At 40.0% G+C, this 27,151-nt stretch overlaps 1 protein-coding gene across 1 annotated transcript in view; it reads right to left on the bottom strand.

Moving 5' to 3' along the window:
• The window catches only part of LOC126278836 (progestin and adipoQ receptor family member 3-like), a 117,279-nt gene that overhangs the window by 11,509 nt on the left and 78,619 nt on the right, over positions 1-27,151 (bottom strand). The window contains exons 4-7 of the mRNA XM_049979115.1: positions 26,947-27,103; positions 22,124-22,276; positions 5,744-5,932; positions 1,115-1,205 (exon numbers count right to left, since the gene is read on the bottom strand). Coding sequence (XP_049835072.1) covers positions 1,115-1,205; positions 5,744-5,932; positions 22,124-22,276; positions 26,947-27,103 — 590 coding nt within the window. The remainder of the gene's footprint in view (positions 1-1,114; positions 1,206-5,743; positions 5,933-22,123; positions 22,277-26,946; positions 27,104-27,151) is intronic.

The following is a 27,151-nucleotide window of genomic DNA, read 5'->3' as shown; positions in this document are numbered from 1 at the left end:
CACCATACAGATATATTTTCTAAATCGTTTTGCAGTTTGTTTTGATCTTCTATATCTAAATCGTTTTGCAGTTTGTTTTGATCTACTGATGACTTTACCAGGCAGTAGAGGCCAGCGACACCTGAAAACAACCTAAGGCTGTAGCTCAGATTGTCTCCTAATTCGTTTATATGGATAAGGAACTGCAGAGGGCTGAAAATTATAGATGTTTTGTGTGTGAAAAAGGCTCCCCTCAGCGCAGCCCACCCATGTTCCAGAAATGCCTGAATGGGAGAGGTTTCTGAAGTGTACCAGTGACACAATTAATGGTGAGACAAGTGCAATAACTTCACGGTCATTCATTAAAGCAGCACCAAGTTATTTCAGCACGCATACATGGCTTTACAATATGCTATCAAAGACAGATACCAGCAAGATGCCACATTTACCAGTCAAATCTCTTTCCCACCAACGTTACATAAGTCACTGACAACATAACACAAATGAAGAACTTCAGCCATTGTTTATAGTGACGTATTTTACACAATAGCTCACTTCACTGTAAGTAAGTACACTAAATGGACTGAAACAACTCCACTATATAAACACGAGTTCAGTTAAGTTATGAGAGAACTGGACAGGAAATAACAAGGAGGTGTACTCTCTCTGTAGCGGCGCTCGTAGTGGAGGAAGTCGCCTATTCCGGAAGAAAACTGCAACTGCTAAGATGCAGTTTCCCCTGAAGCAGTGCAGATCTGTGTGCAGAGGTTTACGTAGAATCTGCCGATATGCTTGTTTTGTGTTTGTATTATTAGCAACTCATATCTGTATTCAATGTAGTGTTAGCACACTTTATGGAAAACAAACACTCTCTCCGGGAGTGTCTGCGCACTGCGTCGCCAGTGATTCATCTGCGAAATTCTACCTCACTAGAAAAAAAAATTGTAAACGAAAAGGGAAAAGAGATCCTGGCAGGACGAGAAAATGATGGGAACCGTAAGAGTTTACTGTTGACCTAATATGGAAAGTACAGAAAAATAAGAAGAAGAATATCTATAGTTAAGGAATGTAAAGTGAAGTATGGAAAATATGTTTCCTGTTTGCGAAACTGTTAGCTAGTCTCGTCTGCTCTTACCTGGAAACCAACGTTCCGGGATCTTTGTGCAGTAGATCAAGAATGCAGTGCCACCAATCGCATAGAGTTCGAGGATTCTTGGTAGGAATATCTGAAACACCGAAAGATGCCAACATTCATTTGTATTGTAGCTTTTAGTACTGCACAGCAATAGTAGGTCTTATCTGCTATTGGCTAGAATGCCAATTAAGAAGTACTCCAGGAAACATCTAACCGGTTACTGAGCCAGAGCTGCTATAATCTGAATGTAAAACAGCGAAAATATTTTCATGTGTTTTGTGCTAATCTGACTTATGATTTTTACCAAATTGCTGGATCTATGTTTGAATAACTGTTCTCCTTCACACTGTATTGTGATTGGTAATGATAAATATACGTCGAATGATTATTAGTGATGTACCTAATAACTGTACATTCAACTACAGCAAAAAATTATAAAGTTAAATAACATTTTATTATTCCTGCTATTTTTACTATTCTTTACCGCCCTGTAATCACAATTTGCCTGATTTACTCAGAAAATGGTATCCACTTTTCAGTTTCATATGTTTCATCACAGCAAACTAAATTTTCTTCTTTACTCTCTCAATGTAGCTATTCATCTACTATTTCACTGTGTAAAACGTTGCTACTGTTTTATCTTTAGACGTAACTAAGTACAAACCTTTTATTTATTTGTGAAGATCAATGCATTCCTTTGAAAAGCACACTGTTTATAAGAACCTGTTATCATAAGACATGAAGTAATTTCCTGAAGGCTCTTCTAGAAAATGGTAAGTGTTCAGCTGTTGTTTCCACTAAACTTGCTCGTCCAATTTTAACGTAGAGAAGTTTGTAACACACTGCAAGCTTGGTTCACGCGGAAACGCCACATCAGTCCCAACCTATTATCTGTTAGATCGATTGAAATGTCACGTACATTATCGATGACGAATAGCCGTTAAGTGTACCACTATTCACAAAACCTTTTACTTTTATATTGCCTATTGCACTTTTTGATTCACAGAAATGTTTAATTCCTTATTGCTTTCAGTCTGCAGGAGTGAAAATTTTCCACCGCCATATTTGTTTTCGTAAAGACCTGGTTTTCCTTCATAATAGATATATGTTATAACTTGTTGATGTCTTTACGGAATATCTACAAGATAAAATATGTCTGCGTCATAAAGAAGACTGTGTGTTATTTTCTTCGAAACATACACATGAGTGGAAATTCTCTAGATTGACTATGTCTATAATCTAGGAAAACGCAAGAAGTCGTTATCCGGATGGCGAGTTTATTAAGCAGTGTGTGGCAGAGTGTCCAAACATATTGTATCCTGTTCTTGCAACAAACTTGAAAGCACTCATTGTCAAGAAGATCTACAGTGCGGCGTAAGGACTCAATTAGTGACTGCCTCACAGAACAGCTGAAGCCTGCGAGCAAAGATTTTGTTTGGTCTTCTTTGGCAATAGATAAGAGCACAGGTAACGAAGACAGTGCACGATTACTCATCATTATCCGAGAAATTAATAAAAAATTCGACACCACAAAGGAGTTACTTGGTCTACAGTCAATGACAGACAGAATCACTGTTTGGAACTTACTAGAGCGTGCTGTGTGTGGAGAAAAGTGGTATATTCTGGGTCAAACCGGCAAGCATCACAACAAACGGGGCCAGAGTCTTCTGTGGGAAAACTGTAGGTATCTTTCAACTTTTAAAAAACAAGATATAAGCACAAGACACACACTGTGGCATTTCGTTTTTTTTTCATTGTTTTGCGTCAGGAGAGCCTTTGTAAAGCACCACTGGACATAAAGCATGTGATAGAGATATTTTCTAAGTTGGTGTGGTCCACACAATCAGAGCAAGGACGTTGCAGCATTAACAGTTCAGATCTTTTCTTTAGGATGTGGAGGCAAAGGGGGAAGAGGTAATTTATCACTATAGCTTGAACTGCTTGAGCCTTATCAAAGTGCTAAAAGGAGTTTGGACACTGCAGAATGGATTCCTCTTATTTCTTGACAAGCAAGAGATAACTTATGATAATGTGAGATAATGTTTGCAGCCTGATATATCTGAGATCTTGAATGAACTGAATGTGACATTGCAGGGAAAGGAATTGTTTACTCATCAAATGTGGAAGCATGTAAGATCTTTCAATGCAAAAGTAGGTCTACTGTCAAGGAAAGCAGATAAAGGAAATCTTCATTAGGAATAAAGAAATTGCCTGAAAGTGTTTCTGGCAACATTAGCGGTCTCTGCAGAGTCGGCTGGAATAGATCAGAAGAAGATATCAGGACTTAAAGAAAATTAAGCCTAAATCCATTTGTCTCTCTCATCCCATCACTGCTGATGTTCACACAGCACCTGGGAAGCTACAACTTCAACTTATTAATATGCAGTCAGATCACACTGTGAAATAAAAGTCTAATGCTGTGACGTTCATGAGTTTTACAAATCTTCGTATGCTAAAAGATTTCATACATGAAGAAGTTTTCTGGGAATATATTCACTGTATTTGGCTCAACATATATTAGGTGGCAAAGTTTTTCTTGCTTCAAGACCAATGTGAGTAAACAGAGACAGCCCCTGAACGACATTATCTAGTAGGCGGTGATGAGTATCTCAACAAGAAATGTCACTCATGATTACAATAAATTGTAGAAAACTGTGACAAGATGCCTTTGTTTAATTAAACTGATTTTAAATTAAATGTGCTTGCAGCTATAGATGATATGAAATTAGCATAATAAGTAAACTGAATATAATTGTCAGCATTTTATTTGATTTTTACTTATTGACTTTCATGGTGAAATTTACACCTTTTAGAAAATAGAAAGTTAATTAACGAATTCAGTCTTTCTAAAAGGTTTAGCCCCCGCCAAACTCCGCTTCCACAAAGTGGCTCCCCAGTCAAAATAATTGCCCACCCCTGCTTTACTGAATTATCCATACTGCTATCAGGTGGTTTGTAATTCAGTTCACAGAACAGTCACAAATTTCCAAAAACTAATTAAGTTTAATAACAGTGTTTCAATTGTTTTTAACATACTGTTATGAACATCTGATACTCGTTTGGTAACAAAACTATGATAATGAAGGGTAAATAAGCTCCTAACGGTTTATCAGAAACGAAGTTTCTCAGTTTCAATACTCCAACCAAAGAATATCTGACCAACTCCTCATTTCTATTTAATGTAATTTTGTTTCTGTATTGACTTTATGATTTTCTTATTTAGGTATTTCTGATCTTATTATTCGCAGTACTTAAAAATATTTCACGTATGCAACGGTGAGCAAGACAGGAAAAGAATGTAAAAATATGTTCCCGTCAGACTGAACAGTAACTGATTGTATAAAGCATAGTTAGTAATAATTAATTTTTATGATATGTTTAATTGGAAGTTCTGGATTTCACACTGTATTGTTATTTTCAAACTGTCTGTTTAAAATTTTTCGGAGTGAACTTTTCATTAGTTAAGGGTAAGACTGCTACGTAGAAAAACCTGTAGTCTTTAATCTGTACCGTTGCAACTCTGTTTATCTAGCACTGATACATATCAAAAGAAGAAATAATTGTTTCCTGGGACAAAGTAACCTAAATTTACCGCAAAAATCTTTTCCCTAAAGATTTCCATAATCCGTATAACCTGCTAATGGATAGATTGAGTGTTCAATAAGGAAAAATGACAGAAACAATATTCTACAGCAAAGAAGACAAAAGTTATGCAATTGACAAAACTTGAAGTATAATTTAAATGCAACATACAAATTTTCTAAGGCTAAAGAAAAGAAGCATATAAAGGTAACGAAACTAGCAGTGAAAAACTCTTATGAGTGTTGTAAATAAACTACACCAAGGCAATTTAAACACACGTAACTGGCATTAACATAGTAGAAGGAGGAAACGCAAATTAAAAGAAAAGAAAAATTAAATTATTACGTAGAATGTTTGTATCAATGTTACTTGCACGTTACATCCCAAAAAGAAGCAAGTAGTGAACATTCTGTTATGAAGGAGTATAATATTTGATTAAAAATATGAACCAGGACTGCAGCAAAATGAAAATAAATGAAAGTACTAGTAAAGATTAACATAACAGTATCCAGAGGAAAGCAGGCAAATGAACTGATAAATTTAACAGATTAATGAATACGATCACCGACTACTTCATGAAGTAGTAGCGAGAAGTAATAACTGCTCTGATTATCGTTCCTCACTGCCTTCATAAACTATCAATAGGGCACATGCTATAGATTTTTTCCAAATTTCGTTACTTGCTTAAAAGTGAGGGCTAGAACTAACACGGACAACTTTTTGAATTCCAGTATGTAAGTTGAACCCCAATTATGTCGTGTGTCCACCAAATTGTCCGAGACACATCATTCTCTTCATGATGTAGTACGATACCTTGACTGACTGTAGTTTGAACAATAGGGTTGTAAGCAGGTGTTTGCCTGCCTTAACGAGTGAGCACTAAGACTGAACACTAACAACCTCTGGAACCCCAGTACACGACTTGCACGCAAATTACATCAAATGTCCTCCAAACTGTCCTAGATGCATCATTCTGCTCATACTATACTAGGCTAACTCGACTAACTTAGAATTGATAGTTGAGGTTTCAAGCAGCTCTCCGCCTACCTTGACAACAGGCGAGGCCCATCCGCCGTGCATGGCGGCGAGGTGTACGGTGGGCACCATGCCGTAGCCCGCCCACGCCAGCAGCACCCCCTGGCGCACCAGCAGCGGCACCCCCAGCCACGGCAGCTGCGCCACCAGCGCCACGCCCAGCATCAGAGCCACCGTCGCCGTGTAGAAGTGCCGCCACCACTGCCGACACCACAGACGCCGTCACTTGTCGCCTCCTGAACTTCGCTTCTTCGCGCAAAATCCGTGTAGCGTAAAGTGTGTCAAGTGTTTTGATTCTACACTCTAAGACACAAAAAGCGACAGGTCACGAAAGAATGATCAGAATGTGACGGAAATCTGTATATGCAACGTGCATATAAAAATAAACGAATGATTATAGTTTCAGAAAAATTGTATGATCATACAGGAGGAGTTTCACAAAATGAACAAGTTTGGCCTTTATACAAGCATTTACTCGACTTGGTACCGATTGTCAGCGTTGTTCGATATCTGCTTGAGGGATATAGTGGCAAATTCTGTCCTATTAGCGCGTTACATCGTCAAAATTCCGAGCTGGTTGAAAGACCCTGCTCACAAGGCTCCAAACGTTCTCTTACTGGACGAGGTAGCATTTGGCAAGCACAAAGACAAGCGTTACAAATTTTCACTATGTGCGGTCGGGAATTATCTTGCTAAAATGTAAGCCAATTATGGTTTGCCGCCAGTCGGTGTGACCGAGTGGTTCTAGGCACTTCAGTCTGGAACCGCGCGACCGCTATGATCGCAGGTTCGAATCCTGCCTTGGGCATGGAAGTGTGTGATGTCCTTAGGTTAGTTAGGTTTAAGTAGTTCTAAGTTCTAGGGCAGTAATGACCTCAGATGTCAAGTTCCATAGTGCTCAGAGTCGTTTGAACCATTTGATGGCTTGCCGTGAAGGGCAACAAAATGGGGAACAGAATATCGTCGACGGATAGCTGTGCTGTAGGGTGCCGCGGATGACAACCAAACGGTGTCCTGCTATGAAATGAAGTGTTATCCAAAACCGTAACTCTTGATTGTCGGGCCTTATGCCCGGCGACGTTCAGGTTGGTATCCCACCGCTGCCCAGAGCGTCTCTAGACACGTCTTCGGCTTCGATTCTCATTGATTGGAATAGAATTATCTTCAGTGATGAGTCCCGCTTTGAATTGAGCCCGACGACCGGCGAAGAATTGCCTCGAACCCGTCCCAGATACTAGTGGGATACCAACCTGACTGTCGCCCTCCATCTGATCCGCCAACTGGAGACCCATTCCTTTTCATAGCAGGACACATTTGGTCGTTATCCGCGACACCCTTGCAGCACAGTTGTAGGTCGATGATATTTTGCGCCCTGTTTTGTTGTCCATCATGGCAAGCCATCCTGGGCTCACATTTCAGGAAGATAATTCCCGGCCCCATATTGTATTGCTTGTCAGCGTGCTTGTGTCCGCCTCGATAGCTGAGTGATCAGTGTGACGGCATGCCATGCAAAGAGGCCCGGGTTCGATTCCCGGCTGGGTCGGAGATTCTCTTCGCTCAGGGACTGGGTGTTGTGTTGTCTTCATCGTCATCTCATCCCCATCGACGCGCAGGTCGCCAAAGTGGCGTCACCTAAAAAGGCTTGCACCAAGCGAACGGTGTACCCGACGGGTACTTGTCAAACTCTAACATCGCCAGCAAGGTCGCCGGATATCTCCCCAATTGAGAACATTTGGTGCATTACGAGCACGACCCTCCAACCAGCTCGGCATTTTTACGATCTAACGCACCACTTGGACAGAATTCGGCATGATATCCCTAAGGAGAACATCCAGTAACTATCTGTCATTCCCGAGCCGGATAAATGCTTGCATAAGAGCCAGAGATGGACCAACGTGTTACTCAATTTGTGAAGCTCTTTCTCTATAATCACTCGTTCAACTTTGCTCAAACTGTAATAACCTATTTTTCTTATGGTGATTGTTAACGTATCTGTCAACTCTTCCAGTAATTATATTTAGCGACTAGTTTCAAGCCTGGCCTACTGAGGCTGTCCCGGAAGAGCCTGATCTTATTATGAACATTAAGCCAAAACCAAATTGTAGACAGATTCGCTAACAAACGCTTTATGAAACCGAATAAAATTGTTGGTTTTCAGTCAACAAAAGTATTGAAACTGAAAAATTTGTTTTTCTGTACATGTACATCACTTTTACCGATTTCTGTCCCGTGCGGTTAATTCCTTCGTGCTGGGCGCTATTTTTTCCCCTTTGAGTGTATTTTTAATCATTTAAACTGTGTTGCGGTACGTTATATGTATGGATGTTAGCACAGGAGAATCAAACATAGAGTGGTATGTGTAGATTATGGGCTGGAATTTGACTGGGGCGACTGCAGTGAAGAATCCAATGGGGAATTCAGCGAGACGGAACTGTAGGGTCTGGAAAAAAGAAAGGAGAATGGCTGAACAGGAGACAAAGATTGTGCCTTTCCAGCAGAATTAGACTGCGTGAAATTTGAACTGGAAAGGTTCAGTTGCGGGAAGATCGTGTGAACTGGGTAAAGGTAACAAGTAATGGGCGAACGGGAACAGCTCTGCAACTTCATTTGCATTTGAGCGAACAGTGTTGAATAAATTTTTGTTACCTGAAGTTGGAGGAAAAGAGCCTCATCCAGCTATCGGTTACAACAATAGGGTGCAGCACACTTCCAGCGAAGAAATTAACTGTAGATCGGTAATAAAAAAGAGGAGGAAGAAAAGAGTCTTGCTATTAGGTACTAGCCATGAGGGGGTTGTAGGCTAGATAATACAGGAACATGGTATCAGATCACAAGTATTACGACGCCCAAGTCCAAACCTTGACAAGTAAATCTTCGTAAAGATTTCGACAAGGAGGATCAGATTATCATAGGAGATGTAGCAGGGAACAGCCTCGTTAAAGACAAAAATTACAGAATTAGGAGTGACCTGGATGCTCTATACACATATTATGAGTCTTGTGGAGGTCCAGCCGTGCCATGACCGTGCCTGTGTTACTGCTGATGTGAGCTGTGTGAACACAGAGTTGAGCAGGCAGCTGCTGATCGGAATAAAATCGTACATGCGTGCAGTGCCTGTTGCTATAATTGGGAAATGGGGATATACTAGACATGACGTACATCTGATACATGATGTACATCTGAATAACACATGGAAAGATGGATTAGCTGAGATTCTTGCAGAAAATGTACGGTGGACCACTCAGTACAACATCCCTGTGGTTATTGGTATCAGAATGAGCATTCAGCCACTCTGTTATGAAAGAAGTTAAAAAAGCGGAAGATTCACCCAAAATTATTAAGGTCTCACAGAAATGTAACGTTAGATTACTTCGTCACAATATTAGAGGACTAAGTTGTAAGATAGAAGAGCTTCTTACTAAATAGAAAATTTAGACAGCTCTGAAAAGATAGATATCGTGTGCCTACTCTAGCACCACATAACCACCAGACTAGAGAAATTAAAAATAAAAGATTACGTTCCAGCGTCTTGCTCACACAGCACTACTATGGCAAAAGGAGGCACTATAATGTATATTAAGACAGATTTTGTAGTGATCAGTAAACATAAGAGTGTGCTTGTGAATTACTGGCCAAAGAACAGGGTAACAACACTACTGAATTACATAGAAGGCCTGTACATGACGAGTCGCAGGCAGGAAATGAAATTAACAATCTTATCTTAAATATTGTGGAAAATATAGGACGAACAGTTCAATATAAAAAGCACAGCAGTATTATGAAAAAGCGATTCATAAAATTCAATCAAAGAACGTATCACAGACTTATCCCTCTAAAATTAATAAAATCGTTTATTTCCTCAAAAATATAAGCTCATACGGATTTGTTGTGTTTCTAAGTATTAAAGACGAAGCATAAAAGATTTGCTGCTATATAATAAGTCCAGTCTTATCTGAAATATGTGATTCATCACTTACTTAAGGCATTTTCCTAGAGAACATGAAATATTCCATTGTCAAAGCACTCTAGAAGAAAAGTGAAAGAAGAGATGTCAATAATTACTGTCCTATTTCACTACTGACATTTTCCAAATTTTCTGAGCAACAATAATACCCTTAGTAAATCGCAGTATGAAATTCAGAAGAGTTGTTCTACTGAGAATGCCATTTACATGTTCACTAACCAAATTTTACAAGCATTAAATAACGAAATAGCATTGGTTAGTATTTTCTGCGACCTATCGAAGGCATCTGACTGCGTTAACCCCAATATCCTCCGAGAGAAGCATGTTTATGGATTTGCTGGTACAGCCAAACAGTGAGCAATGTAATATCTAACTAAAGAATGCAACTGTTCGAATAGACATCATCTCTCAGGTGTAGGAACGTGCCTTCCAATTTTCTTTTATGTCGCACAGCACCTTCTTGGCGTTGTGATTTTTTTTCGTCATTTTATAAGACAGGACACAAGTTCAAAAGCGATGAGACAAGTAGCTTTTATAGTGATCATCACACAGAAGTGTGTGGATGTGAATTAACACTGTTCGCTTCTAATTGAAACTGTATGTAGATCCCCACAGGGCAATTTTGAATTGTTTATGAGAAATTTGTGTTCCTTACTATGCTATCTGTCAGACAGCAGGAAGCAGTTAATAGTATGTTGCGATTTGAATGTAGAGTTTCTAAAGGATTATGAAAAGAAAAATGATCTGGGAACCTTATTTAGATCCTATAATTAATTAATTAACTTACCAGTACAGGTGGATAAAGACAATAGTACTCTAATAGATAACATTCCCTCTGATGAAGCTTAAAGCAAAGAAATAACTATCTATCCAGTACCAAATGCTCTCTCTGATCATGATTCACAGTGAGTTAGAATAAATGAGATAGTGCCTTGCAGTATAGTTCTCCTGAGTGGAAATCAGCAGTAACAACTGTTTTTTGTAGTAGTTTACAGGAGATAACTTGGGATGACATTTACAAGGAACCAAATACTGACAAAAAATTTAATTTATTCAATAATAAATTCATGTCATTATATGAAAATATTTTTCCACATAAACCAATCAGAAAAGATACTAAGCAGCCTTGTAAAAACTATGGATCACTAGAGGGATTAAAATATTGTGAAAAAAAAGGAATTGTATATGCGGTAGAAGCACGCTACAAAAACTATTCAAAATTACCAAGAAAATTTAGTAAAAATCAAGGAACATGCATATTATTTCAAAAATCTGTAATTTTGAAAACAGACTTAAAGCTATGTGGAACACAATAAAACGAGAGAAAGGACAACGGGCCAAAGAGCATGATATATTACTATTAAACCGAATGGAAGGACTATAAATGGTAAGTCTCACGCAGCAAATTCATTTAATTATCATTTCTTAAATAGCATAGAAAGTACAAGGACACACAGTTCAAGGGAAAAAGCACAGCAGTATGTTGAAAAAGCCACTCTCATAAAAGTCAGTAATATACGTATCACCAACTTCTCCCTCTGAAATTAATACAATTGTGCATTCTCCCAACAATAAAAGCTGATATGGAGCTGATAGTGTTTTCAACAGAGTACGCAAGATGTCCTCCAGTATAATAAGTTCTGTCTTATTTGAAGTTTGTAATGCATTACCTAAGCAAGGCATTATTCGAGAGGGCCTGAAATATATCATTGCTCAACTCCTCTATAAGAAATGTGATAGGAGGAATGTCAATGAATACTGTCCTGTTTCACTGCTGAAATAATTTGCAAATGACAGGTCGGATTTCAGAAGAGTTGCCCTACTGAGAATGCCATTTACACGTTCACTCATCAAATTTCGCAAGCATTCAATAACGAAATACCCCTAGTTGGTATTTTCTGTGACCTATCTAAAGAATTTGACATTGTGAACCAGAATATCATCCTAGATAAAGTGAGGTTTTATGGAATTGCTGATATAGACAATCAATGAATAATGTCATATCGAAGCAAAATAATCTAGAAACTCGTACTTAGTAATCCAATTATCGTTATCAGGTGAGATTCCTCTGACTGAGGAGAAATCAAATACGGAGATCCGTAAGGATCAATCTTAGATCCGAAATTATTGCTGGTATATGTAAATGATGTTCCATCTAATGTAGAACTAACAGAATTAGTTCTTTTTGCGGGTAACACTAGTACTATAACCAACCCAAGAATACGTAGAGCATCAGAAGAAATGGTAAACAGTGTTCTTAACAGTGTCATTGACTAGTTTTCTGGGAATGGCCTCACTATCAATTTTAAAAAGACACGACGTATTCAGTTATGCATATCTAGAGATACTACATAAATGATATTAGCAACATGCAATGCAGAAATAATAGAAAGGGTGGGAACTTAATAATTTTAGGTATCCATACTGATGAGAATTTAAACTGGTCAAAGCTCATTTCGGAACTCCTAAAACAACTTAGTTCAGTCACATTTGCAATGAGAATCACTGCAAATCTTTGGTAGAGGCAGTTCAGTAAGTTGACATATTTTTCATATTTTTGTCAATAATGACATATGTAAAATGTTCTGGGGTAACTCATATTTAAGAAAGGAAGTCTTCATTGCTGAAAACGAGCAGTAGGCATATTAATATATGTTGTGCTCACCCCAATCATCTAGTAGACATCTGCTTAAAGAGTTGGGAATTCTGAGTATTGCATCAGATATATTTATTCCCTTATGAAGTTTGTGGTAAATAACCCACTGCAGTTCAAACGGTACAATGAGATACGTAACTACAATACCAGAAGGAAAAATGACATTCACTACTGCATGTTAAACTTGGTTTTAGTACTAAAAGGGGCGAACAATGCTAAAAGGTAAACCTTTTGATCACTTACCCAGTGATATAAATTGTCTTAAGAGAAAAGTAAAATTTGAAAACAAACAAAAATTTTCTCATTGTGCAGCTCCTATTCCGTAACAGAACTTTTGTTATTGTAATGTGTAAAAGGTGTTTGGTACATGCTTAATAATAATGACCATAATAATAATAAAACTTACAAATATTCAGCATGTAGCCATATTTACAAATTAATTTGTGATGTGAATGTAAAATCACTCGTTCCACATCATTACGATTTATTGCGCAAATGATCCAATGAACAAGAACCTAACTAATTATTAACTAACTAACCAACCGTCTATGTAAGAGCTGATTTTGGGCCCGGTACTATATTTAAGCTTTTTAATTTTCTTTGAGAAGAAAATGTTGGTAATTGCTAAGGATGAGCAGTGGTTGAAAAAGAAAGAATGAAGATTAATTTTTAATGTCCTGCCGACAACGATCACATTAGAGGATCACAACCTCAGATCAGTGAAGCCTGGAGTAGGATATCGATTAGCTTGGAATAGGATATTGATTGTGCCCTTTTGGAAGAACCATCCAGGCTTTTGTCTTAACTGATTTATGGAAACGGTAGAAAATGTAGATGTGTGTGGTCGGAGGGGGATTGGAACCGTGATCCACCCACATCCAACGTGCTAATCATTGAGCACTCCTGAACGCTGTGGCTCAGAAGGGAGTGAGCCAGTATTGTACCCTTACCGATATTATTCAATATGTACAATGAACAAGCAGTGAAGAGAACCAAAGAAAAATTTGGAGATGGGATTCAAGTTCAGGGAGAAGAAATAAAAACTTCAATGTTTGCCTATGACATTGCAATTCTGTCAGACACAGCAAAGGACTTGGAAGAGAAGTTGAACAGAATGGACAGTGTGTTGAAAAGAGGATATAAGATGAATTTCAACAAAAGAAAAACAAGGTTTGTGGAAAGTGGTCGGATTAAATCAGGCGATGTTTGGGATATCAGATTAGGATTGACACACTAAAAGTAGTAGATGAGATTTGCTATTAAGGCAGCAAAAAAAAAAAAAAAAACTAATGATGACCGAAGTAGAGAAGATATAAAATGGAGACTGGTAATGACCAAAAAATCTTTTTGAAGAAGAGAAATTTGTTAACATGAATCATAAACTGAAGTGCTAGGAAGTCCTTTCTGAATGCATTTCTCAGGAGTATATCCTTGTACGGGAGTAAAAAGTGGACGATAAAGATCTCAGACAAAAAGAGAATAAAAGCTTTTGAAATGCGGTGCAACACGAGAATGCAGATCGCGTATGTAATGAAGAGGTATTGAACAGAATCGCTGTGAAAAAAAAAAAATTGCGACGCAACTTGACAAAGAGAAGGGATCGGTTCTTATGGTGCATTCTGAGACATCAAATAATCACAAATTTAGTACTGGAGGAAAGTATGGGGTTGAAAATTATATAGGGAGACCAAGAAATTAATGCAATAGCAGATTCAAGAGGATTAGGTTGCAGCACTTATTCGGAGATGGAGAGGTTTGCGGAGAATAGAGTAACTTGAAGAGCAGCATCAAAAAAGTCTTCAGACTGAAGAACGAACAAAAACAGTGAAACTGCTGTCTAAATAGCGTAATTTTTAGGAAGTATGAAGTATCTGCAGAATGTTCTAGAACTAATACCAGACATTATTCTTATACCAAGCTTCTATAGACCGAAAATTTCATCGCTGCAAGCACAGTTTCACAAAAAGTGATGGTATACGATAGATGGTGTATGATGTATGGTGATGGTGTATGATAACACGCAGAATAAAGTAGCAGTAAATATATGTATTATAAATGTAACTGAATTAAGACGCTCCATCCAATCTAGGCTCTGAGTTTTCTAATTAAAATTGTGAACTATGTGCAATCCATAAAAGTTAACATTTTCTGTTTATTGCATTTAGTCTTGTAGGTATCGTCAACTATTTTTCTTCTTTAGAGCCAGCAGCCAGCCATGGGACCATTTCATAGCTAAAGGAGAACAAGGTGTACACGGGAGGTAATCTTCAGCCTGTAAACTAATGAATGATACTGCAGAACTAAATACAATTAGCGAAGATCAATGGAAATAATTTTATAAAAATCTTGCCAAATAGATCTAGAATTGAAGGAGGAGGAGGGGATCAGATTACGTAATAGTATGGTAAATCCAATAAGAATATAACAACTGCAAGTAGTTCTAAAAAGTATGAAAAAACAGGAAAGCAATTGGAACTTATGGTATTAATATGGAACTTTTAAAACACGTTGGTCCCTTCTGTGATTTTAGATCACTACATTTATTTAATTAATGCTGACACTGATGTAAAACCTCAGACTCTTGAAAATATCAGAAATCATATCAATTGTTTAAAAAGGTCAGAGACACAATTGTAAAAATTATAGAGTAATTTGTCTTCTAAATCCAGCCTATGAAATATTTGCAAAAATAATCAGTAATCATTTAAGAATCATAACAGAGACTCTCCTATCAGAACAACGATGTGAATTCCGGTAAGGCCGTTCATGCAGTGATAACATATTTACCATTAAAAGAATTTTAGAGAAACGATGACAATTCGGTTTAGAAATCCATATGGCTTTTATTGTCTTCGGAAAAGCTTTTGACATTGTGGACAGAAATAAGCTAAAGGAGATGATGATTAAAAATGGGTACCCTAGACATCTTATTGAAATTATAAAGAGCTTATACCTGGACACAAAAATAATAATATAAGTTGGTAATAACAAAACTGAAGAAATCACTATCAATAAGGCACTCTGACAAGGCTTAGCGTGTCATCGACCTTATTCAATATATATATATGACATTAAAAATTGGAGTCAGGGAGAAAGACCAGGTATACAGATTAATGGAAATAAATCTGTTAATATATAGTTACAATATCCTTATGTACGCAGGTGATTTTACCGTTTTCGAAGACAGTGAAGATGAGCTACAAAAAGTAGTCTACAAAATATCAATTAGCGATAACAAACTATAATCTTCGAAGATCAACAAAGAAAACTAAAATCATGGCTCACCACAGGAAATGCACCATGTGCTCAAAAATAACAACAGAAAATTCACGACTAGGGCAGGTTTCCTACTGTAAACTAATTTTTTAGGGTGCCATGTCAAGGACATGGTCAGGGACATAAAAAACAAGATTAACAAATGTCAGTCAATATACAGAATAATAAATAAAACAACCAAAATAAAAAAGAAGGAAACAAAATTCAAATTTTGTAAAACCATGGCTACACCTGTATTGCTATATGGAAGTCTGTCACGGATCTCTAAAAACGCGATGAAAGCAAGCTACAAGCGGCAGAAATGAAATTTCTGAGGAAAATGGAAGGTGTTACGAGGGAAGACTGTATAAGAAATGAAGTAATTAGGAATCAAATTGATTTTTATAATATTAATGAAAAGACTGAACAAAACAAAACATTATAAAAACATCACCTACAAAGAATAAATGCAGAGAATCCCGCCTCTGGCCATGCTGTACCAACAAAGAGGAAGAAGGGGCATAGGAAAGCCTAAGCCTTAAAGTGCAGAACATGAAGAAGAAGAAAAAAATGGTTCAAATGGCTCTGAGCACTATGGGACTCAACTGCTGTGGTCATTAGTCCCCTAGAACTTAGAACTACTTAAACCTAACTAACCTAAGGACATCACACACATCCATGCCCGAGGCAGGATTCGAACCTGCGACCATAGCAGTCCCGCGGTTCCGGACTGCGTGCCTAGAACCGCGAGACCACCGCGGCCGGCATGAAGAAGAAGAAGAAGAAGAATTGTATGCGTAATAACTCAAGATTCAACAAAACCTGTTTTTGTGTAAAGACTAAAATAAAATTGATATACCATGAAATGTTTGAGTGCTAAGGACGGATTATCTAATCAGTGTAGCTTCAACATCAGCTTGGGGCATGAGTGTATTGCTCGCAACCCTGTGACGAATAGGCTACGGCGTCTGTACATATGGCTGTGCCGCAGCGGAATACACAATAGGACATATTGTGGAGAAATTCTCGCTCTGTGTATTTAAAGGTTGTCGCAAGACTTGCAGGAAATCACACAAACTGCTGCCACCTGTTGGTCAAATTTAAACATTAATCTGTAAAAATGTGTACATATGTGAGAATGTTGTGTAATGACATACAATAATAATAATAATAATAGGACAACATTATATATGAATGGATACTCCTGCGGCAATATGTACTGAAATAATTCCCTCAGGCTGCAGTCGCATCAAGTGATTTAAAATCCACGAGCTTTCGAGAAGCTGTCACCGGTGCCGAACCCAGCACCTTACAAGCTAACGTTTTGGCCATAAGACGGCAGCGCCCCCTTCAACCATCCGCTGGCCGGATCCGAAGCTGTGCTTAGCTGTAGACCACAATATTTATTTAGGGGCTATTCAGAAATTTTGTTCTCGATCGCTTCTTTTATGGTAGACGTTTTGTCGAACGCAATTCGGTGTGCGTTTTGCAGAGCATGCTTTGCTGTTGCTGATTTCTCGAGATGTTATGTTATGTTAAACGAGGACCTAGAAACGACGGAGAGGTTCCGCCCCCGTCGCAGCCGCTGTGGCCCGCTACCGCACGACGACTACCACAGTCTACTTCGCCCCTCCGCCGCCCCACGTCGAACCCAGGATTACTGTGCGGTTCGGCCCCCGGTGGACCCCCCAGGGAACGTCTCACACCAGACGGGTGTAACCCCTTTGTTTGCGTGGTAGAGTAATGGTGGTGTAAACGTATGGGGTGAATGTGTTTGCGCAACAATCGCCGACATAGTGTAGCCGAGGCGGAATAAGGGGAACTAGCCCGCATTTGCCGAGGCAGATGGAAAACCGCCTAAAAACCATCCACAGACTGGCCGGTTCACCGGACCTCGACACAAATCCGCCGGGCGGATTCGTGCCGTGGACTGGCGGTCCTTCTCGCCCGGAAATTTCTCGCGTTACTGTAAACGCGACAACTCTTATTTTCTATATGGCTCTGTTCAGTCGTGAGCACAGTCGGTCCAATGTAGAACTGTCCACATCCTTACGGTATTCAGTATATTCCCGGCATTCTGAGGGCTCATATGTTGTTGATACTGAGCACAGAACACCAAAAACAAAAATTTCTTCCTGTCCACCTCAGCGGCCTTTTGCTCACGAGTCTTCGGTGAGATGGCTTGCGATTCTTTTTGTTGTTGCTTATCTACCCATTTTCTTTGAAATCTTTGCGTGTGTGGCTCAGGTTTACAGTGTCTGAAAAGTCTCCCGCTCGATTTGGTTCAAATGGTTCAAATGGGTCGGAACACTATGGGACTCAACATCTGAGGTCATCAGTCCCCTAGAACTTAGAACTACTTAAACCTAACTAACCTAACGACATCACACACATCCATGCCCGAGACAGGATTCGAACCTGCGACCGTAGCGGTCGCGCGGCCCAGACTGTAGCGCCTAGAACCGCATGGCCACCCCGGCCGGCCCCGCTCGATTTACCAAGGTCATCAAAAAAGAATGTTTCTTTGCTGGATGGTAGTAGCTGGTAGACTGCAGATACCGGTCTGTGAGGATGCGTTTTCTGTAAACATTCTGGCTGAGACATTATTTTGCTTTTCGGTGGACAATGACATCAAGCAATGGCAAGACACCGTCCATCTCTACCTCCTCGTTATTTTGATGTGGTCATGGATATTGTTGATGTGGTCCAATAACTCTTTCGGTTTTTCAAGTCAATGAGAGTGGAAGAGTTCTTGGATCACATAAGATATGTCCAAGACCCGTCACGTTCACTACGGAGGTAGAGATAGGGTACCACATCCACAGTGTTTACAGAAAAACCACCAACACGAACCGGTGTCTGCATGCAACCGCCTACCACCACCCAGCATAGAAACATTCTGTTCTGAGGACATTGATACATCGAGCAAGAGCCGTTTCACGTGCTATAAACCTGTCGAAAGAAGTGAGCCACGTACGGAAAGTTTCACGGAAGACACGCAAGCAGAAGGTCTCCGAGGGGGACGGGAAGAAGCTTGAGTTTTTGTCGCTCTGTGGCTCAGTGACAGGTAAGAATAGCCGACACAAAATCGATTCAGTCGTCAGGCCAGCAGCATAAATTTGGCAACACATGAGGCCTCAGAACGTCAGGAATACACAGCATACCGTGCAAGTGTGAACAGTTTTATGTTAAATCAACAGTGCATACTGTTGAACAATGCCGTATAGAATATGAGAGGTGTTTCTGCTTACAGTATCATCATCATCATCATTTAAGACTGATTATGCCTTTCAGCGTTCAGTCTGGAGCATAGCCCCCTTATAAAATTCCTCCATGATCCCCTATTCAGTGCTAACATTGGTGTCTCTTCTGACGTTAAAACTATTACTTCAAAATCATTCTTAACCGAATCCAGGTACCTTCTCTTTGGTCTGCCCCGACTACCCTCCACTGCTGAACCCATGAGTCTCTTGGTTAACCTTGCTTCTCCCATGCGTGTAACATGACCCCACCATCTAAGCCTGTTCGCCCTGACTGCTGCATCTATACAGTTCATATCCAGTTTTCCTTTGATTTCCTCATTGTGGACACCCTCCTGCCATTGTTCCCATCTACTAGTACCTGCAATCATCCTAGCTACTTTCATATCCGTAACCTCAACCTTGTTGATAAGGTAACCTGAATCCACCCAGCTTTCGCTCCCATACAACAAAGTTGGTCGAAAGATTGAACGGTGCACAGATAACTTAGTCTTGGTACTGACTTCCTTCTTGCAGAAGAGAGTACATCGTAGCTGAGCGCTCACTGCATTATCTTTGCTACAACTCGCTTCCAGTTCTTTCACTATGTTACCATCCTGAGACAATATGCATCCTAAGTACTCGAAACCGTCCACCTGTTCTAACTTTGTTCCTCCTATTTGGCAATCAATTCGTTTATATTTCTTTCCCACTGACATTACTTTTGTTTTGAAGATGCTGATCTTCATACCATAGTCCTTACATTTCTGATATAGCTCTGAAATATTACTTTGCAAACTTTCAATCGAATTTGCCATCACAACTAAGTCATCTGCATATGCAAGACTGCTTATTTTGTGTTCACATATCTTAATCTCACCGCGCCAGTCTATTGTTTTCAACATATGATCCATAAATAATATGAGCAACAGTAGAGACAGGTTGCAGCCTTGTCTTACCCCTGAAACTACTCTGAACCATGAACTCAATTTACCGTCAACTCTGACTATCCATGTAAAGACCCTTAATTGCTTGCAAAAGTTTGCCTCCTATTCCATAATCTCGTAGAACAGACAATAACTTCCTCCTAGGAACCCGGTCATATACCTTTTCTAGATCTATTAAGCATAGGTACAATTCCCTGTTCCACTCATAACACTTCTCCATTATTTGCCGTAAGCTAAAGATCTGGTCCTGACAACCTCTAAGAGGCCTAAACCCACACTGATTTTCATCCAATTGGTCCTCAACTAATACTCGCACTTTCCTTTCAACAAAACCTGAGCAGATTTTACCCACAACGCTGATTAAAGAGATACCTCTGTAGTTGTTACAATCTTTTCTGTTTCCATGTTGAAAGATTGGTGTGATTACTGCTTTTGTCCAGTCTGATGGAACCTGTCCCGACTCCCAGGCCATTTCAATGATCCTGTGTAGCCATTTAAGACCTGACATTCCACTGTATTTGATGAGTTCCGACTTAATTTCATCCACCCCAGCTGCTTTATTGCACTGCAATCTATTGACCATTTTCTCCACTTCCCCAAATGTGATGCTATTTCCATCATCCTTCCTATCCCATTCTACCTCGAAATCTGAAACATTACTGATCGTATTTTCACCAACATTGAGCAACTCTTCAAAATATTCGCTCCATCTGCCCAAGGCATCCACAAGATTCACCAGCAGTTTTCCTGACATGTCCAAAATACTTGTCATTTCCTTCTTACCTCCCTTTCGAAGACTGCTAATTACACTACAGAATGGTTTTCCAGCAGCTTGACCCATAGTCTCCAACCTGTTTCCAAAGTCTTCCCAAGATTTCTTCTTGGATGCTGCAATTATCTGTTTGGCTTTGTTTCTTTCTTCAACATAACTTTCTCTGTCTGCCTGAGTTCTAGTATGTAGCCATTTTTGATACGCCTTCTTTTTCCTTTTACAGGCTGCCTTGACTGTGTCATTCCACCAAGCTGTTTGCTTCATCCTACTTTTACACACTACTGTTCCAAGACATTTTGTAGCCACTTCTAGTACTGTGTCCCTGTACCTTGTCCATTCCTTTTCCAATGACTGTAATTGACTACATTCAACTAACTGGTACCTTTCTGAGATCGCTGCTATGTACTTGTGCCTGATTTCCTTATCCTGAAGTTTCTCCACTCTTATCCTCCTACATATGGACCTGACCTCCTGCACTTTCGGCCTCACAATCCCAATTTCACTTTAGATTAAATAATGATCAGTGTCATCAAAGAATCCCCTGAATACACGTGTGTCCCTCACAGCCTTCCTGAATTCGTGGTCTGTTATTATATAGTCAATGACAGATCTGTCTTCCCAGGTATACCGGTGACTGTTCTTGTGTTTAAAAAAGGAGTTTATGATTACTAAGCCCATACTAGCACAGAAATCCAAGAGTTGTTTCCCGTTGCTGTTGGCCTCCATATGCTCTCCAAATTTACCCATAACCTTTTCATACCCTTCTGTTCGATTTCCAATCCTGGCGTTAAAATCACCCAGGAGCAGAACACTGTCCTTGTCCTTTACTCTAACAACTACATCACTGAGTGCCTCATAAAAACTGTCCATCTTATCTTGATCTGTCCCTTCACAATGCGAATATACTGACACAATCCAAATTTTCTTGCTAGACACTGTCAAACCTATCCACATCAGTCGTTCGTTTACATACCTTATTGCAACTACGCTGGGTTCCATTTCTTTCCTGATGTAAAGCCCCACACCCCATTGTGCTATTCCTGCTTTGACTCCTGACAGGTAGACCTTGTATTCTCCCACTTCCTCTTCTTTCTCACCCCTTACCCGAATGTCACTAACAACTAAAACATCCAGCCCCATCTTACTTGCAGCCTCTGCCAGCTCTACCTTCTTCCCAGAGTAGCCCCCATTGATATTAATAGCTCCCCATCTCATTACCATTTGTTTGCCAAGCTTACAGTATCCCAAAAAAGTCTATAGTAGCAGAACGGGCACTGAATATCATTCGAAACATCTGTTATTAAAAGGCCAAATGGTTTCTGGGCTAGCATTAGGAAAGAAGCGAACTAGATTAAGCACAGCATCGGGTACTGTTTGGAGCGGCCACAGCGGTAGCACGAGCAAACCATTACCTTATACGGTGCTGGACTGGGCACCAGTGACGTCAGCAGGTGGCAGCGTGGTTATTACGCTTGGCAGTGGACGAGCAATACTCAGTCGAGAGCTCGTGGATTTTAAAGCACTTGGCGCGGCTGGAAGCTGGAGAGTGCTTTATTTACCTCGTGACACCAGAAGCCGTACTGCACTCCGGACAGGAACATGGAGAGCAGCGAGATGATGATGCCCAGCATGTCCAGCGTGAGGAAGAGCTCGTGGCAGCGCTGTGACGCGCACACGAACACGTGGTACAGCGTCGACAGCGCCATCGTTATCTGCAACATGGGCGCACGCTCTCTCAGTTAACTATCAGATGCGGTTCGCACTGAGACACGTGATACGATACGTTCCCATAGTAGTTGAGCTACGGTTATCGGTGCGGCGTTCGGAGTTTCTACTAGGATGAATTACTTATTTATTGGTTGACTGATTTATTTATTTTTGAGTCGACTGGTTTGATGCACCCCCCTATGACTTCCTCTTTTGTACCAATATTTTAATCTTGGAGTAGCTCTTACAACCTACGTCCTCAATTATTTGCTGTATGCATTCCAATATCCGTCTTCCTCTACAGTTTTTATCCTAACAGATGATACGATATGCACTATGATACGCAATGCAACTCGCCTTACAATAAGCAGCAAGACAGCATGAATCATGTTTCTGTTTCAGTTTCAGTCAATTATTACACTAGACGCAAACAGCTGGGGTATACTAATTACGGCCCAGGGGGATACGGGGTGGCGAGAGGAAGAGCATCCACCCATCCTTTGACACTGAAATTGCCAAATCCATAGTAACAGGTCCGACCCCGCGTTGTAAGTGGGGCAAAGGCCCCAGGAAATGATGATGTACTGGTGCAACCAAGACTTCAGGAGTTCAGCTGTGGGTTTTCGGGAGTTCTCCAAACACGAACAGAAATTCCATGAATTCTACAGAATGACCACAGACAGTTTCCACTTTTAGGAGCAACTAGTATCAGCTACTGCGATAAAGGAGACAAATTTTCGAGCTGCGGTCTTTCCTGCTGCGACGCTACTCTTTACACTGAGGTTAGTTCGTGGTAGTGTCCGAGTGACGATAAAAATGGCGCTAAGAAAAGTTTATTTTTAGTAAGACCACCTAGTATGGCACTTCATTCAGTATGTATAGATATATACACTGAATTTACCCAGTAACACCATCTCGCATGGTACTTTATTCAGTATGTATACACTGATCAACCAGAACATTATGACAGCATACCTAACAGCCGGTATGTCTACCGTTGGCACAGATAAGAGAGGTGACGCATCATTGCATGGAAACCATGCGGCCTTGGTAGGTCGCTGGAGGGAGGTGGCACCACATTTTACACACACAAGTCACCTAATTCCCGCAAATTAGCAACGAGCCCTTACGCTACGTTCAATCACATCTGAGATGTGTTCGATCGGGTTCAGATTTGGCAAGCTGGAAGACCAACACATCAATTGGAGCTCACCGCTGTGTTCCTCGAACCACTCCATCACACTCCTGGCCTTGTGATATGGCGCAATATCTTGCTGAAAAATTCTACTGCCATTGGGAAATATGACTGTCATGAAAGGTGTACGTGGTCTGCAACCTGTGTACGGTATTCCTTGGTCGTCATGCCACTTGCTCGAGCTCTACTGGACTCATGGACGCCCACATGAATGTTCCCCAGACCATTGTGGAGCCGCCGCCAGATTGTCTCCGTCACGCAGTACAGACGTCAAGAAGCTGACAGAGTCACGTCCTCCCATCAACATGATGAAGAAGGTATCGGGATTCATCAGGCCATGCAAGACTCTGGACTGCGCCAACCTCCAGTGCCGGTGGTCACGTGCCCATTTCAGTCGTAGTTGCCGATGTCGTGGTGTTGGCATTAGCACATGCAATGGTAGTCGGCTGCGGAGGTCCATCGTTAGGAGTATTTGGTGCGCTGTGTGTTCAGACACACTTGTACTCTGCCCAGCATTAAAACCTGATGTTATTTCCAGTTCAGTTCGCCGCCTGGTCTGTTTGACCAGTCATCCCAGCCTGCAATGTCTGACATGTTATGAGAAGTGGCTGTCCAATTCCACAACATCTGGACGTGGTTTCACCTTGGTCTCGCCATCTATTGAAGACACTTACCACAACACTTCTCCTGACCATCACAACTCCCTTTGGTTAAACTTAGTTAGATGGCGCGCCTTCCCCATTCTACACGCGGAAAGCACGCTCAGTGGCATTACATGCACCATGCGTGTGTCTCATTAGGAGTCATTCCTTGCCAGGTGATACTGCTATGGCCTGGATGAGTTTATATCGATAGCAGGTCGGTGGTCATAATGTTCTAGCTGATCAGTGTATATACAGGTACACACAGAATATATACAGACTGTCTCTCGTATGGGTTGTTAGGCGCATTCTGTTTGTTATTTCGGCAGATATTAATAATGTTACAAAAAATTATAAAGCTAGGATAGTATTTCTACAATTGTTTAATTTCGTAAAGTAATCCATGATTCATCTTGAGGAGTATTCAGAAGAAACATTGCTGAATCTTAAGAGAGATCAGACACCATCAATGGTTTAGCAGTGGATAATGAATTCTGGCTATGGGTAGGCAATGTGTTTGAATAAATGGGTGAAGATAATGATGATAAAGAAGATCCCGACGTGTCTTTCTCTGCTTCGCCCACTTGCTTGTCTAGAAGTAACAGGAGTTTAGTTTTCAGAAGCATTCTACGGTTGTCGCAAAGTATCTTGAAATCAGGTGGCACAGACTGAAAAAACATACAGTCAGCATCATCAGCTGATTGAGTCCATCTGTCTTGTCGTTTCAGAAAGTTTTCCATTTCCAGCTTCGACCTGAATGGGCAGCTTATGAAAAAGAGTAAGACGAGGTAACTCCCGACACTGCATAGCAGGCCATAGCAGCCAACAACCTCATCGCGGACGATCTTCAATAAATCTCAAGTATTTTCTCGAGAACGAAAAGAGACATGGCTCTCCTTCCACAGTCAAAAATAATTTCGACAAGCTAGCTATATTACGTGTCCAGAAATGAATGCCAGAAAATGCACCAAACGCAAACTGGCCAGTGACTACCTTCTCACTGCTAATTTTCAAAATATGTGCTGTATTTGACTTCAGAGCATCACAAAAACTATAAGCAATAATTGAAATAAATCAAGTTCACTATCATTTTGTGTTCTCAGACTATAAGATGTCATAAAATCAATTTCATTTACTGAGACGTTTCCTCAAAATCGAAAGAGAATGACTGCTTAGTGGAGAATGTGCATGAATCCCACCACAGGGGCTTTTAATTGTTTTATGCGGAAAGTGGAAGTTGTACGGAGAAACTAAGTATAGTAACCGATGTAACATTGCTTCATCTACACAATTTTTTAAGCACATAGGATGACATGACTCTAGCGTCTCTGCACGCTGACTGACAAATCAGATCGTATTCCAACTTGACGCTACCTGTCTCAGTGGGTCAGGCTACTGGAAAAGTGACATCAAATGGTATAGCATCAGCAATTTCTGTTTAAACAATTATTCGCCGTATTTTTATCACGCTTCGTCCATCCATTCTCTTTCAATCATGTAAAGTGTATGGAGAAAGGCGCTGTTGATTTTACCGTGGCAGTTGTTTCTGTTTCTATTACAGGTACTGCTTGCTAAAAATAGCCACTGATTTGTCTCTGTGATGGCTGTGACTAATCTAATACTATATTTTAGAGAACTGTACTAATAACCCTCCGTGAGAGACAAGGCAGTTCCAGATTTTTCTCCGAAAAACTGCGATAAAACTTTCGTATGTGCGTTTTATGGAATATAAATTTCCTTTGACTGGTTGTAATGAAGATATTTTTGTTCCTCCCTTTCATTAGTTCAGCGAACAGCGGTTTTATAACACTGTTCCGCTACCCTGTAGTAGTTCAGTATATATCCCGTTAATATAAATAATACGGGATATAAAAATTACGCCAATATTTGAGTACAACTGTTATAAATACATTTTTCAAACAGGCAGTCTTACATTCATATAGAGTATACAATGAAATTATCCAGAAAACAAATCAATATCATTATTCAGCAGAATGAAAGTATCGTAATGGATCATTCACATCTAGTGTATTTACTACATTTGCTAAAAGTCCTAGAGAAAATAGTGTCAAGCACTTCAGAAATAACACCTAGGCAAAACTCAAAAAAATTAACATTACTGTAAGGCATGACCACTGACAACACTGACCTTACCAGCTCTTTCTAAAATAATAGTTCACATGGTTTGTTGATATTTACAGAAGGTTTTCTCACACAAATGATTGAAATGAATATTACATGGAGAGAAGTAAATGTTTTTCCAGATCTCTTCTCATTCATGAATAATAGTTTAGTTTTCAGAACGATTTCTCAACTCATGGTGCTGTTTTCACAATTTTTTCACTATTTTTGTTTCAATGGTTAGTGTTATTCATAACCTGTCCAACGTGTTTGACTATGTAAACTGTGACACCCATAGGAAAATGAGGTTTGTGGAATTAAGGGTGCACCAAACGACTCGATCATTTAATATAATTAATTAAATGTAGGCATGCTGAATAGTATTACACATGTATAGGGAAAAGAGTTTTCTGGCTGGAAATCACAGTTCTACAAAATGTGATCTCGGATTCAGTATTGTTTTTCAAGTGTGAGTATTACCCATGTAGAAAAGACCAATTTGATTATAGCATGTATGTGAAATAATAACAGATACCTTCTTCACCGTGTTGTTTAGGTTTTCTAAAGTGAGTTGCAAGTACTGATAATGTGGAATGATTCAGATGGCTGAAAGTCTTAGATAACATATAACAGCACCGATATTTTGTAGGTCAAAGTCCTTCATTATAAAACATCCTTGAAAAGATGATTGTTTCTCTGCCTCCCAGAGAAAACCAACCTGAGCACACACGATGACGCCGATGAAGACGACGAGCTGTGCCGGGGGGATGATGTCCCGGTATCCCACCAGCACACGAGCGCCCAAACCTCCCAGCAGCATCCAGCCGAACACATGGCTCCAGATGTTGATCGTCTCGTTGGTCCACCAGAACGCGCTGTTAAACACACGCACCATCATCTCTCTTACCAACATTTAATAATTA

The sequence above is a fragment of the Schistocerca gregaria genome, chromosome 1 (genome assembly GCF_023897955.1).
Source record: "Schistocerca gregaria isolate iqSchGreg1 chromosome 1, iqSchGreg1.2, whole genome shotgun sequence".
Taxonomy (NCBI): domain Eukaryota; kingdom Metazoa; phylum Arthropoda; class Insecta; order Orthoptera; family Acrididae; genus Schistocerca; species Schistocerca gregaria.
The sequence above is the reverse complement of the archived record's forward strand: the minus strand, read 5'-3'. Positions and strand labels throughout refer to the sequence as shown.